Source organism: Galeopterus variegatus, unplaced genomic scaffold, assembly GCF_000696425.1.
Source record: "Galeopterus variegatus unplaced genomic scaffold, G_variegatus-3.0.2 Scaffold868, whole genome shotgun sequence".
In the NCBI taxonomy this organism is placed as follows: Eukaryota; Metazoa; Chordata; class Mammalia; order Dermoptera; family Cynocephalidae; genus Galeopterus; species Galeopterus variegatus.
In genome coordinates this window covers 140,710-156,692 of record NW_007726979.1, presented here as the reverse complement: position 1 = coordinate 156,692, position 15,983 = coordinate 140,710, and the positions used below count along the sequence as shown (strand labels likewise).

Sequence of the window (15,983 nt, the reverse complement as noted above, 5' to 3'; positions counted from 1 at the left end):
GGGGGGGGGGGGGGGGGGGAGATAGAGAGGAGTAGCCTTATCTGTACCATTTATTTTTTATATTTCTATTATTTCTTTTATATATACAGAAATATACGTCTATATATATGTATGTCAATTGTCTCTTTCCCCCTGGCTGGGCTGATGTTATGAAAACATTCTCAACCAGAGAACAGGAGGGAAAAACAAAAAGAGATGAGCAGCAAACAAGAGAGATCTCAACTGAGAAAAGCCTGGAGAAGGAAGAAACATCCTGAAGACTTGGGGCATGACTCAGCTTCTCTTGTCTTTGTTATATGTAGCATAGTCTCTGCCAACCCTGTCAGAAATGTCAGGGGTCTAACCAGCCCAAGGCTTACAGCACAACCTTCCAAAGAAGCTCAAGTCAGAGCAGAGCCTCCACCAACCTTCGGATCTCTGCATCAGTAAATCCCTCCACAAGGTCCTTCCGCACGCTTCGAGGGCGCCCTCTGCGCTTTGGCTTCTTGTCATCATCAGAGTCATCTGTCTCACTCTCAGAAGCAGAGGACCTCTGAGCCTGCCTCTTAGATTCAGTGTCGGAGTCACTGTCATTTGTCTGAGCCTGAAAAAGAATGAGGCAAAGTCACACTGTAGCAAGTGTCAAGTTGAAGAGATGAAAAGAACTAAGACTAGCCCATCTTAATTTTTTAGTACTTAGAACTTCAGACAAGGCAATTTTCCTTTAACAAATAAGGAGGCAGGTGTCATTTAATGAAGGAAAACCTGCTTGGGATATTCACTTTCAGAGACACTGTAAGGTAATGATAAGTAAACAGGATTAAAAATATTTGGATATTTTTACAATATCCAATATAAAACAGATCCATGTTTACTTCCTTGGGCAAGTTAACTTTTTTTTTTTGCATAGTACTTTTTTTGGGCGGTTATGAATATTCATGATACAAAGCTGATTATCACCACTTGCACCCAAGATGTGATGGCCAGATCCATACTGGCAACATGGTTGGGTGAGTAACTTTACCTCTTTGTGCCTTTGTTTTTTCATTTGTAAAATGGGGACAATAGTACTTATAACACGGGTTTTTCATGAGGATTAAATTAATCAATAAGTGTAAAAGCACTTAGAACTATGACTAGCACATAGTCAATATGCAATAAATGGTAGCTAGTATCACCCAGTACTGATTTACTATGATCTTGGACAAATCTGAGTCTATTATCTCCAACAAAATGGGTAATAAAACTTGTTCTACCTACCTCAGTATTGCAAAAATCAAATTAGATATTGCCTGTGAGGGTGCTTTGTAAACTGTGAAGCCTATGTATGTTCCTTGTTTATAGTTATATCTTTTTTTTTTTCTTTTTTGTCTTTTTTACTGACCGGTAACAGGATCGCAACCCTCGGTGTCGCGCCCGTACCGGGGACTGGCAACGGGATCACAACCCTTGGTGTTGCACCCGCACCGCGCTCAGCCAGTGAGCAGGAACTGGTCTCCACATGGGATCTGAACCCTCGGCGGGAGCGCTGCCACACTCCCAAGCGGCGCACTCTCCAGTGCGCCACTGGGCTGGCCCTATAGTTATATCTTTTACTTAAGTATTTATATCAAGTGCTATGAACATTTAAAGAAAAAAGAGGTCTGACTCTCTGGAAACTGAAGGCAGGAGCAGAGAACCAAATTTTTAGGATTATTGGTTCTAATCTCAAAAGCAAAATGCACACTTCTGTCAAACTCAGATCCCATTCAGCAATTTCACAAAGAACCAACTTGCAAAGATCGAATCAAATGTCTCACAGGTGTGCTTTTCAGAGCTCTGAGCATTTTTCCATTTTCCTCTGCTAGGTTTCCCTACAATATAACTCTGCCCTGGAGACCCCTGAGGCAGGGCAACAATACAAGACCTCTTTCTTGAATAATCAGCACTTCTGTAGCCCTTACAGCATAAGAAGTACTTTCATATTTTTCATCTCACTTGATCACCTTTTTAGTGGAACTCCGAATTCGAGGCAGCATATAAATTTCTTCTAGCTCCTTCTGACGTTCTTCTTCCTCTACTTTTTTCCTTTGCTCCTCTGGAATGATCTCATCCCAGTCCTTGTGAGGACGCTCTTCCAGCTCTTCTTCATCTTCCATTGTTGCAAAGTTGGCAACCTTAAAACAAATGGACCACCCATTGCACAACTGACATCTCATTTCCAAACACCATCTCCTAAAACACCAACTTATCCAGTGTTTTTAGTCTAAGTAAGACCCTGTGAATAATAATAGGACTCCTGTGATATTACATAATCAGATAATCAACTTTCTACTCATCTCTCCTTTATCCCTCCCCAAATCAACTTGCTAAACTCACTCGACTTCATCAGAAATCTTACTGAAAAGTAGGGAAACAGAAAGATATAAACTATTTTTAAGTTTTATTGAAAGATTTATTGTTAAGACATATACATTTTCTAATAAACATAATACTAATTTGAAAATTTAGGTTTATTTAGATTATACAATGCTGAATACCTAATAATTCATGATGTAGTCACATTTCTATAAATTGCTAACGAATAGAGTTCACTTGAAACAATGCACTCATATCATCTAGTCAACTAGTTGCATTCTTATTGAAAATATAAAAGTTAAAAGTATATAATGATTTCATATGCTCGAAAGTGCACTTTGGTCTTAGGAATGAAAACAAAAACATAAAATGGAAAAAACTCAAACAAATTTGGAAGAATATTCTATTTATTTTATATCAAATACTATTTAATATCTGATATGACTTTGTCCTAAAACAGTATGTATCCCAGAACAAAAACCATCTAAACATATGCATTCCAAAGAACCAGGCTATGACACCACAAAAGACCAGCTCTGCATAGTGGTGGGCAGGCCCTAGGCCCGGGCTCCACGTTCTTTTTGTTCCCTCCCTCCTAGCCTTTAAGACTATAATGAAGTCCCATGTACGGATGGTCGGTTCGCTCACTGAGGAGAGCATGGTGCTGACAACACCAAATCAAGGGTTAAGATCCCCTTCCTGGTCATCTTTTTAAAAAAAAAAAAGACAATCATGAAGTACAAAAGAGCTTTTGGAGGTTCCACTCCTCAAAGTCATTTAGAGCTGACTGGGAAGTCAAGTCAGAACTTTATGACTTTTGGCCAAAATTAACTCTTTAACTTTCAACAAAAGTATCATGATCTTTACACTAAGATTTTTAAAATTTCAAGGCAAAACAAGAGGTATAATTTCTGAGACTGTTCAAAAACGAATCATCTAACTAACCTCTCAAACTAAGTACTGTTTGTAATTACTTGAAATCTGACTTTCAAAAATGGCAGAGGAGAATGATAAAAATTGATATAAATATGCTTGTATATTTCTGGTCATGCAGTTGGGAATTTAACTTTTTGAGGCAGCATAGTAAGGGCCAGACTCTGAAGACCAGAACACTTGCCTAGGAAGTAATCACACTCCACTATGTGTGATTTTAGGAAATTCACTTAGCCCTTCTGTGCCTCAGTTTCCTTATCTGTAAATGAAAATAATAATATATAAGTATTGAAGGAGTTAATATATGCAAAGCACTTAAAACAGTGCTTGAATGATTATTTGGAAAAGTAACCTTAATTCAACTGAAGCACTTCACAAACAGCCCCTGGTCCTTGTTGCTAAGAGCTATTGAAAAGGTTAAAATATCACAGTTCAGAAGGAAAAGAACTAAGTAATCGAGAAAATGCCTCCTCTTGAAACAAATACAGTGCAGAAACAGAGCTATAAACCCCACAGAAAGGTTTAAGAATCATTTAATACAGGGGTTTAACAATCTATGCACAGTGATAGAGACGGGATGGGCAGAGAGCTCAAGAAGTATCAGGGAGCTGAGAGAGCTAATAGTAAGAAGGTAAAAGCCGGATTGTCCACAAAACTGAAGTACTGAAGTAAATGCAGAACAAAAGAAAGTCTCACAGAATGCAGAGAAATGGGGAAAAGAAATCCAGAAAAAAAGACAAAAAGAGAACTGGTACAGGAAATACAATCTACACATAATAGGAATATGTGAAACAGAGAACAAAGCAAATGGAGCTGAAATAGTAATTAAAGAACTAATTGAAGAAAATTTTCCAGATTTGAAGAGTGAACTAGATCTACAACAAATGAAAAAAGCACACAGGATACCTTTAAAATTTGACAAAAAGAAACCAACACCTAGACATATTCTGGTGATGTTTTTAAATTTCAAGGATAAAGAAAAAATTCTACAAGTATCTGAACAGAGAAAGCACGTTACCTATAAAGGGGCAAAAGTCAGGCTGAGCTCAGATTCTTCTTTCGCAATTCTGAATGACAGGACACAATGTAACAATATCTACAGAGTTTTAAGGGAAAATAATTTTGAACCAAGAATTATGTACCTTGTCAAGTTATTTCTGTACAAAGGCAACTGGAAGACATTCTCAAATATGCAGGAATTAAGAAAGTATGTCAACCTAGAACCTTCCCTGGAAAATGTGCTGAATGATTTACTGCAGCAAACAGAGAACATGAACTAAAGTAACTCAAGAATAGGGAGGCAATTGTATGAAAGAATTAATGTCATTTTCCAGTCAGCCTGGAGTTCCAAACTTGCCACAAGACACATACTATCCAGACCCTGAGAAATCAAAGGTGGCATCAATAAACTATGCTGATTTCACCCTGAAGCAAATCAAAATCCAGCAGGAGCTAAGATAACATCAACCATAGGAACAGAAACCAGATGGAGCCTTGGCAAGACCTTGCTCCTGGCTCCTTGCAAGGAGCCCCCAAAGCTCACATCCCCCTCCCTCCTGCTTTTCACTTCCCACATTCCATTCCCTCAAACCCCTCTTTAAAAACTCCTCAGTAAATCTGAGTGTTTGAGATGATTTTAGTCTGACCATTCTCCTTCACGTTTACTGAGGAGATGGTTTTAGTCTGGCTATTCTTCAGATTTACTGGAGAGATGGATTTGCCTAACATCTCTCTTTCAGGTCACTGGTATTCCTGAATAAAAGCTGACTTCCTATTCCTGAATAAAAGCTGACTTCCTATTCCATCAATGAAAAAAAAAAAAATAACCCCAAGGGTAAGCAGACCCTTACTGTTAATCATATCATTTGACCAGGTGCTAAAACATAATGGCCAAAAAGGCTTTAGGAAAGCAAGAATAACCAGTAATATGCTGACCACTTTTGAATAACCTGTAATATGTAGAAAATTTTATACCTAAATAATCACATAATATTCTGACCAAGACACCATTATGAAGATTACGTTTGTTTAAGAAAGGTGCAGTAGTCAGAGATGGAATCCAGCTGAAACAGTGCAATGGACTGAATGTTAGTGTCCCTCCAAAATTCATATGTTGAAATCCTAACGCCCAATGTGATGTTATTAGGAGGCAGGACCTTTGGGAGGTAGTTAGATGTAAAGCTCTCATGATGTGATTACTGCCCTCATGAAAGGGACCCCAAAGAGCTCTCTAGCCTCTCTCTGTCACATGAGGATATGAGAAGTCAGCAGTCTGAAATCCAGCAGAGGACTCTCACCAGAACCTGACCCAGCTCTTGAACTTCCAGCCTTGAGAACTGTGAGAAATAAATTTGTACCAATCTTTGTTACCTTGTTACAGCAGCCTGAACTAAGACAAACACTAATAATTCACTTCTGTCCTTTCCCACCCTATTCTCTGCATCCTCAGACACATTAACTCTGATCCTAGAGCTCTTTGACCCACTCAACTCCTTCCTTGTTCTTCCACAGAGACAAGTACCTGTGCCCAACCTTGGAGCTCATCACACAATACTGCTTCCTTCCAAACACTTTACCCACTTCTCCCTTAATCATAATGGGCCTACTGTACCTAACCATCATTGTAACCGCCACCTCTCTTTTGCTTCTCTAACCTGCATGGAATCAACCTACGTACGGTCAATCATTTCAACCATGCTCTCACTTGAATCTTTGAAACCTTTTCCATTTTGACTTTGCTGTGTCACCCAAGCCAATCTCCCACCTTGGGATCACCAACTGATCCAATTTCTCTGATCTCAAGTATTGCTGGAGAAAGTCTTATGACCCTTCTGACTTGGCTCCACATGAAGCCATATCATCTAAATTCAGCTGACCCCCTATCAAGTTCCTCCCCACAACTCCCAGACCCACTAATGGCTGAACCAAATCTCTTCCATTTCTCAGCAAACACCTCACTTACTTTACTGGTAATTACGGTCACAAATTGAACTCTCACATCTTTTCTCTCCTCCTCTTCTCTAAAGTATACTTTTCCTTTTTCTTTCCAAGGCCAAATCCTCCATCAGTGCTTTTGATTGTTTCCCTTCTAGTCTCTTTTGTAACAATATGCCATCAAATCTTCTTTCCTTAGAACTTTCAATTCTTCCTATTCTCAACTTCTGAACTCAAACTAGAAACATGATAGCATCTTTCAAAAACCTTGCCTTGCTTGACCCTTCTAACCCCACACATTAACTTCCCTGTACTCTTCACTAAGCTTTTTAGTAACATCTATATACTTAGTGGTCTCACCTCTTATTTGTTTGGTGCCCAGCTTCTGTGTTTTGTCCTGATCTCATTTAATTTTCTATTATATCAGACACCACTGACCATCCTTTTGTCTTCCCTTACAAAAAAAATCTCACCAAGCCATCAAGAGCCTTCTAATTGCCACCTGCTGTTTTCATACCTCTGACCTCTCCTTGGCATCTACTAACGTCTCCCACACCCCTCTTCCACATGTCCTGGTTCTCCATCTAGCCCACTGATGGCATTTTCTCAGCCCTCTTCACAGAATTCTTTTCTTCTACACACTGACTCTGGGCAGGATGCCCACTTCAGTGGTTACCTTCACAGGGAGGACTGCAAAATCTACATTCACAACATACTTATAACACAGAGAATGATACTGAGGATATGAGCCAACTGAGGTAAAGAAAGTGCTCATAGACATTAATAATTATCGGTTGATAAATCAATGCTAAGAACTTTCTCCCATACCTTAAACTGTGACAGAAGCTCATCTGTTGCACTTGTTGACACTTCATTCTCTCTGGTTTCTGCCAAGCGCAAAATTTCATCTATGTCCATTTCCTAAAGAGGAAAAGCAACATAAATATGGTAAAAAAGGCAACAGTGATGAGCACTTACTGAAAATGTTTGGTGCGAATATCTTTGTTGCAAAGTATTCTCCTGATACTCCATTTACTTTTACAGTGTCAGCTCTATATCCTTCATATCTAATGTTTAGAACTATTATTTACACAAATGACAAGGTGAAACTTCAGAAACTATACGAAATAAAATTGGGGGGGAAAAAACCCCAAGCACAGAATCCTTGAATGCTTATTCTTTTCTATTCAATTCAGAAAGAGCTTTGAGCTTCATAATAAAACTATATCCTTCAAGTAATTACTCTTTCTTTATTAAAGCCTCTGCACAGACTGAGAATCTGCTTCCAGAAAAATTCTGACTCAGAAGATACTTCTCAAAAACATTTCCTTTTCCTCACTGTTAATTACCTGAGGCTCTGACTCCTCCCCTTCAATTTCTTTGAAGAGATCCTCTGCTCCAAATTTCAAAATAGCTGTCAGCTCCTCTTTATTAAAAGGATTTGAGCTGTAGAAGTAAAGCATAGATGTAATCTGTTAGGAATGTCAAATAACCTCTAAGGAGTTCTACTTCAGAATAACTATCCTTCATAAAAGAGTCAAATAACTGGTAAAAGTATAAATTCTGTCCCAAGAAAAAAACGATCTCTCAAATATTTCATTTTTTATCTACAACTTGAGTCCATAATGGTAAACCTAACACAGCAAGACTAGAAAATCAATTACTGTCCTGTTGGCTTATCTATTACATGATTAAGCAAGAAAGATGATTAACAACATGAAAGAAGAGAGCTCTTCTCTCTGCCCTTTGATTCAGAAAGTTATCATTCACCAAGAATTTTCAGCTTTCTTACCTCTAATCCAAAATTAAAGAGCCAAGCTTTTCTTATCTAGGCTCCACTTGGATAAAAAATTATCTGAAAACATTCCATTTAGGAACAGCTAATTTGAATTCAATTGAAGTCACAGAAGACACTCAACAAACTGGTTAAAATGTAAACTCCATAGGAGAAATAGATGTGTTCTCTCCTAAAATCAAGTGAAACGTCACTACTTTCCTTCTATATCTTTCTGTTTTCTTAAGAAAAAGCACAACAATCTCCACACAAACATTTTTACCAACAGTTTAAAAAAAAAAAAAAAAAAAAAAAAAACCAGCTACCAATCCAGTCTGGTGGATGCTCACTGCTGAAAAGTCAAAGATGGGCTGGCCCCATGGCTCACTCGGGAGAGTGCAGCGCTGGTTGCGCCGAGGCTGTGGGTTTGGATCCTATATAGTGATGGCTGGTGCGCTCACTGGCTGAGCGTGGCACAGACAACACTGTGCTGAGGGTTGTGATCCCCTTACCGGTCAGAAAAACAAAGAAAAGAAAAAAATTAAAAAAAGAAAGAAAAAAAGAAAAGTCAAAGACAACATTGTGCTAGGTCAAAACCCAACACAAAGCTCCACTGCTGCTACTGTGTCATATGTCACACATGGAGCCAACAGCAAGGCAAGAGAAAGGAGCAAGAAAAAAAAAGAGGGAGACCACATAAGCTGAGAGTTGATAGGTAAAAAAAGAAGAAACAGGGAAAGCAGAATAAAATGAAAATGCCATCCTTCTTATGGTTATGACCTGGCCTTTTCTAGGTAATGAATGGACTAACGTCTGTGGTACAGAACCCTATCAGAAGAATGAATTATGTCAAATGTTGATGTAAAGTCAGTTTGATTCTGCCTGCCCTCCCCAATCTTTCTGGCAATTACTTGGATCTTCCTGAGTTGTTTTCCAGGACTGTCCGGCCAGTGGTATCCATGCGCTGAATGACCAGATGGTCCAACACCATCTTCTTTTTGGCCCGTTCTATGATCTCCTCCTCCACAGTCCCCTTGGTAACTAAGCGGTAAATATTTACCTGCAGGAAAAGGAAATGTTATCTTTATGCCTAATAAAAAAAAAAAAGAAAGAAAGAATGAAAAGAAAAGAAAAGAAAAGAAAGAAAGAAAGAAAAAAGGTTACCTCTGTCAAAAACCAAGAAGGGGAAAAAATAAAAGAAAAAAATGATTTGTTTCTCTACTGCCATAAATAACTGTAAGCTATCCATCCAAGTAGGGAGCTTAAGTAGATGTAATATTTTTACTATCTGCAGCAGGTTACATTATTAAATAAAATTGCCTCTAAAGATGTGTTATTACAGCCTTGTTCTAATGATAAATATCTTGCTAAAAATAATCAGTTTCACTAACAGAAAGTTTCACAAAAACTGAATCTTTGGCAAAGTACAAAACTTATGAGTTACCCAATACTAGAGCAGACTTTGAGATTCATATATGAAAGAAACCAGCATGTGGCTTTTCAATGTTCCTCAGAACTAACACCGTCATATATAATAAAAACAGACCATCCGGAACAATGCTAGAATATTTAACAACTTCTCCATATTAAAATGGAGAAAAAGTTCAGTTCTAAGTCTATTCATCATATATCTTTCTTGGGGTAAACATATAGAAAGCCACTGGCGATGTACTCTTCAAAGAGAGGAAAAGTTCTTTAATAGGTTCATCTTAGGCCCAAAGACATCTGCTGTTCTCTGTACGGTTAAAAAACAGAAATCAACACTTGGGGGAAATGAAAGCAAAATAGGTTTTAAAAAAAAGCATTTTACAAACATCCTGAAAATGCTGAATAAATCCCCTTTTCTCCCCACTCCAAAGCCATATCCAGAAGCATCTCCCTACTGACCTGCTTTTTCTGACCAATTCTATGGGCTCGGGCTTGTGCCTGCAAGTCGTTCTGGGGGTTCCAGTCAGAGTCAAAGATGACAACTGTGTCCGCTGAAGCCAAATTGATTCCCAGGCCACCAGCCCTTGTCGAGAGCAGGAAACAGAAGTCCTGTACACAATGCAATATACTACTTTATGCAGTGGCCTTCCCAGAAACAGTTTCACAGTCCAATAAGCCCTTATACCTGGAAACCCCTGCAGGTGTGAAGAAAAGTGAGATATGATGGACAAACTTTATGGAGGCTAAAAAAATGTCAGGGACTTGATGGCAGAGTGAATTTTCATTTGATTAAGAGAAAGAATCAGTGCAGTGCACAAAGGCATAAAGTAGAATCTAAGAAGACAACAGGAGCAAGAGAATTAGTGTTATCTCCTGATTAAAACTAGTATACAAGGGCCGGCCTGGTGGCGCACTGCTACAGTGCGCCGCTTGGGAGCGCGGTGGCGCTCCCACCGAGGGTTCGGATCCCACGTACAGACTGGTTCCCGCTCACTGGCTGAGCGAGGTGCGGCCGCGATGCCGAGGGTTGCGATCCCGTTGCCGGTCCCGGTCCGGTACGGGCGCGACACTGAGGGTTGCGATCCGTTGCTGGACACGAAAAAAGACAAAAAAAAAAAAAAAAAACTAGAATACAAGAAGTCAACCAAAAAAAAAAAAAAAAGACAAATTTAATTATCATGAGGATCATTCCAGCAAGTTACCTAGACATTTATTTTCTGGGGAAAGGTAGATTATGCCACATAAGGCAGTTAGTATAAACAAAAATACTTTATTATGTAAATGTTCATCCATTTGTTAGGCTGGTGAAGAATACAGAAACACTGCACTAAACAGATCACATATTGGAACTGTTGAGAAGCATAGGATCCTCAATCACCACAGAACATGTACAAAGAAAACCAGAGCATGTTTGGCTGAAGAGTGGTGTGTGGGAAAGACCCAGGCACTGACATATTCCAGCTTCCACAACAGTAATAATAGAGACTGGGCAGGAACGGTATACCTGCCTGAGTCTGAGTGCTCAGAAAAAGATGGGTGCAAGAGGAAAAGAATAAACTACACATACCAGAAAAAAAAGCCAAGAAGATTTCTATTTTCAAGGAATTTGATCACAGACGTCAAAGGTGACAACATTCTGGCACAGAAGTGGCACTCAAAAACTGGTAATATGGGGCTACATCTTGATAAATGGCTGTATTTAATGTATATATAGATGAGTGAAATGAAAAGGTCTCCATGTTCTAATAATCACATTCGACAACATTATGCCATAGAAACAAAAATGGAGACAGCTGCCTCACAAGAACTTTCAACAACTCCAATAAAGAACTGATCGACAGGTGTGTCTAGGCACATAGTCTGTGATTCTGGGGTGAAACACCAAGTGACACTAACTCTGAAGAGAAGCCTAAAGATAAACAGTGGACAGTTTAGGATGAGATATCTAAAACTTAAATAAAACCTGGGGTTTGAATGATCATGTACACAATTTCAATGTCACTTTATCAAAGATAATAAGAATTATACTGTGTTTGTGTCTATTCTCAAGTTGACCAAAGTTAAAAAATTATGAAAATGCTACTAAGGGTGAGGTAAAATGGGAATATTCGTACATAAACAGTATGAACATAAATAGTTTTAGAAAAGTAATTTAGCAAAATGTATCAAAAATCATTTTAAAATGCTCATACCTTCTTAACTAAACATCCAGCATTAATAAAATGGTTAAGTAAAGAATGGTACAGTCATGAAGAATTAGAAACTAAAATTTTTTTTTTTCCTTTTTTTCTTTTTTCGTGACCAGTAACGGGATTGCAACCCTCGGTGTCGCGCCTGCACCGCGCTCAACCAGTGAGCAGACTGGTCTCTATATAAAATTTTTTTTTTTCCTTTTTTTCTTTTTTCGTGACCAGTAACGGGATCGCAACCCTCGGTGTCGCGCCTGCACCGCGCTCAACCAGTGAGCAGACTGGTCTCTATATGGGATCCGAACCTTCGGAGGGAGCGCCGCCACGCTCCCAAGTGCCACACTCTACCGAGTGCACCACCTGGCCGGCCCATAAACTAAAATTTTATAAAATTTTTAATGATGCGGGAAAAATGCTCAAAGTATAATTTTGAATAAAAGGTAAAAGTAAAACTGTATGAAGCATGATTCCAATTAGGAAAACATATAAAGAAATAAATGGTTCCATACAGTATGAATGGAAATACACCGAAATGATGTGAATAACAAGGTGTCTGAAATGAGGGTATTGTACAATTTTTCTTTGTACCCTTTACCATCTTCCAAATTTCCTAAAATGGGTATATAATATTTCCCCCAATAATAAATATTTAACTTTCTAAAGACTGCAGAAAATAGTAAAGAACCTGTAGTCTATATATAGCCATAAGAGGAGAGGGAATCAATTGAAAGCTATGCAAAAAGCAACTTTTTTTTTTCCTGAGAAGGGGCAATATAAAACATTCAACTTATACTATTTTTTAAACTAAGAGTAGGGAAAACTACTGAATTACTGAAAAACAATTTCAACAAACACTATATAATAAAAATAGCTAACATTTATCAAGTGCTTACTATGTGCCAGCTCAGCCCTTTATGTTGATTACTAAATTTAATCCTCACAGCAATATTATAAAGTAGATATGAAATCGTCATGATTTTACAGCTGAGGAAATCAGGAAGAGGGAAAGAGGGATGGGAATTAGATGATGACCAATGTTTTTAGTAATTCAATTCCTCTTATCCTTCACAATACAGACCCTTGCTTCTGAATAGATTCATGCCCTAAGCCCCTCAAGGAGAAGTAAACTAGGATTTCTGTGAATCTAGAAATAGAAGGCCTGGCATTCTGTAATAATAGGCAAGGACATTAAGAGTTTTTAAAGCTCTCCAGAAAGCAGAAAGCAGAAAGCAGAAAGGTAAATCTGTTCTATCTATAAAAATACACTAGCCCAGGCTCCAGAAATTAACGTTCTCTCTAAAACACTTCTCATTCTACTTCCGGCTCTCTCCACTGATTCCTTTATCTCTACACATTATTAGTTTTATTTACACTAAAGTCCTTCTCCCTTGCTTCTCTCAAATCCCATGGCATCTGATAATATATGTGCACAAACTACTATGTTATCATAGTTTCTAGTTTATCCTAAGGAGCTCTACTAGATGTGCCACCAAAACAAAATAGTTTACAATGCCAAATCCAGGCTGGACACTTACTGATTTAAAAACGTTGCTGTTAAGCACATCATATGAGGAGTCCAGCAAATCCGAGATGTGTCAAACACACATTTAAGCCTTAGTTACCAAAAAAGAACAGATCAGAACCTTCTGATACAATACACATGTCAAAATTAATCCTACTGGCCAGCACCCCTGACTCTTGCCTTGTTGCTCTTCCAAGGCCAGAAATTTGGTATCTAGAAGCCACTGTAGAACTAGTCTAGCCAGACCAAGGGAGATGAACAAACATGTATAAGCTTTTTTGAAATGACAACCAAATAGGCCTCTTTTATGTTAGGGATTTCTCATTCTCTTTGCAAGGCAAGAAACTGCGCTGCAAATTGTTTCTGAAACAATACATTAAGTTGGAAACACTTTACCCTTGATATGGTGCTCAAGTTGCCCAAATAACAAAGCCATGCATAGTGTACCTCAGACCCATCTGCATTGAAGTGGTCCAGTGCCTGTTTTCGGATTTCTCCCTTGATGGAACCATCCAGACGCTGTAAAAATAAACAAGAAAATCATAAGGTAGGAAGATCAGCAACACTCAGAATAGAACACCAGACTTGCAACCTTTATTACCTGAACACCCACTGAATAAAAATAACTGGAATGCACTGGCAAAGTGTTATGAAGGAGCTGTGCTTAAGAAGCATACTCTATTTGACCCAAGTGCTCTAGTTACAAGCACAGGTCAGAAGCTTGATTCAAAGGGCTGTCTAGGTTTATACAAGAATCAAAATGGCTGGCGGGACCTCTAAAGAGAAAGATGAAAACACAACCTGTGCTTAGAGGCTTGATTTACTTCTATATCTGCAGGTATTAAAGAGATTACGAAATAGTACCACTCGTCACCTAGTAATTAACTCCTGCAGAAAAATGATGCTCCTTAGCTAACATGGTTAAAAGTATCACTGTTGTTAAGTGCTACACAAACCAAAAAATTATTTACGTAATTTTGTTTAGAAAATATTTCGCTGAAACATTAAAAATATTAAAATTAATTGATGATATATCCCAGCTTTTCAAAAAATTACACTCTGAAATCAGAGTGATGTGTTCAAGCAACCAAACTACATCATCAATTCGAGAGAGCCTCTAGCATTTACTAGTGCATATAATTCTTTTATTAAAGCATATGTCAGTTCTAGGTATGAAACAATGTCACCACAGCAAAACCACATAATACATAAAACAAATACTAAAGAAGTATTACCTACGTGCTGCATTTCTTACTTTTTAAAATCATTTTCAGATTTCATCACCTCACAATCACCTCTTGAGATGAACAAAATACCTCATTTTAGACAAGGCAAAGCTGACCCAAGAGGTGACTGGCTAGTGGCAGAGCCTGTGGAAGGACCTGCATATCCCCAGAGCTCTGTCCACCAGCCCTACAGCTGCCTGAACTCAAGTCAACATACACGTGGGATGCCCCTTTCTTCTTTCTCACTAACTACAACCCTGTTCAGTGCCTTATACCAAAGATATGTGTAAAGGACAGGCTCACAGCCTATATGTGAAATCAGAAAATCTAAAATTCCCTCCTTCTAATACTCCCATTAATAGAAGACATTAAGACAACTACCTAAAAAAAATCACTGATTAGGCATGAGAGGCCTGAAGGACCTAGCTTAGTAATTCCCTAGAAAGAAGAGTAATGCATTCTTGATTTACTTGATATCATTTGATTACCTAGAAATGAAAGCTCACAGGGATCAGATGCACTGAGAGATAACTGTCTTTTTGTAGTGTGCTGTTTGTTTATCATTAGTTACCACAGTATTAAGCAATATTCTGAAATAGCTGATAAAAGACCACACAAGATATTATGGATATAACAATGCCTTTCATGGTATTCTGAAAGACAAACTATTAGTGAGTCTTAAAGCTGGGTCTGTTGACTCCAAATTTCTTCAATACCAGCATAATATTATATGAGTTGCTAAAACAGTCCAACCATTCAAAGTTAAAAAAGAAAAATAATTTTTTAAAATAAATTTTAAATATCAAAGCACTATAAAGATACTATGCCAAGAGTTATGGTAAGTTGCATACACATCTACATGTCTATAAATGGATCAGAGATAAGTTTCCCATAGATTAAACATCCAGGAAACTCTTTTTCCCCATAGAAGATAACTGAGTGAAGACACACAGTGCCTCAGAGAAGAGGGGAAGCCATCATCACTTGCTTCAGGGGATGTCCAGGTTTCAAGTAGCACTGTTCTGCTGCTTTCCCATAGCCAGGGTCAGCTTCTTTTGGAGTGAGTATACAACACTGCCACTTCTCTTTTTCTTTCTTTCTAGGATTTGGGATTCTGGAATCAGATCACACTTCTTTCTTTCTGTTTTTACCACAGACTTGAAATATAAGACACCATCTAACATACTTTTCTATTGCCCAATTTTCCTTTCGTAAATCCCCCTAACCCTCCAAATAAAGAACAACCTTCACATGACCATTTGCATTATAGGGTAGACTAAAGGCATGGAAGCAAAAATTAAGATACTCCTGAAACCTTAATCTCAATTTTTTTTCAAGCAAGATAACTTTTGTTTTCTGCTTTAACAGGCAAAGCACACAACCCAGGGAGGGAAACAAAGAAAGAAATATACACCCCAGGGCTGGCCCGGTGGCGCACTGCTGTAGTGCGCCGCTTGGGAAGCACGGCGGCGCTCCCGCTGAGGGTTCGGATCCCACATACGGACCGGTTCCCGCTCACTGGCTGAGCGAGGCGCGGGAGCAACACCGAGGGTTGCGATCCCGTTGCTGGTCCCGGTCCGGTACGGGGGCGACACTGAGGGTTGCGATCCGTTGCCGGACACGGAAAAACACAAAAAGGAAAAAAAAAAAAAAAAGAAAGA

General features: G+C 38.6%; 1 protein-coding gene across 1 annotated transcript in view; it reads right to left on the bottom strand.

The window, feature by feature from the left end:
- CHD2 (chromodomain helicase DNA binding protein 2) overlaps positions 1-15,983 on the bottom strand; it is a 120,537-nt gene that overhangs the window by 36,918 nt on the left and 67,636 nt on the right. Inside the window, exons 20-26 of the mRNA XM_008573044.1 lie at positions 13,544-13,615; positions 9,845-9,994; positions 8,869-9,017; positions 7,533-7,629; positions 7,012-7,104; positions 1,965-2,135; positions 408-583 (exon numbers count right to left, since the gene is read on the bottom strand). Of these exons, the coding sequence (XP_008571266.1) occupies positions 408-583; positions 1,965-2,135; positions 7,012-7,104; positions 7,533-7,629; positions 8,869-9,017; positions 9,845-9,994; positions 13,544-13,615 (908 nt within the window). The remainder of the gene's footprint in view (positions 1-407; positions 584-1,964; positions 2,136-7,011; positions 7,105-7,532; positions 7,630-8,868; positions 9,018-9,844; positions 9,995-13,543; positions 13,616-15,983) is intronic.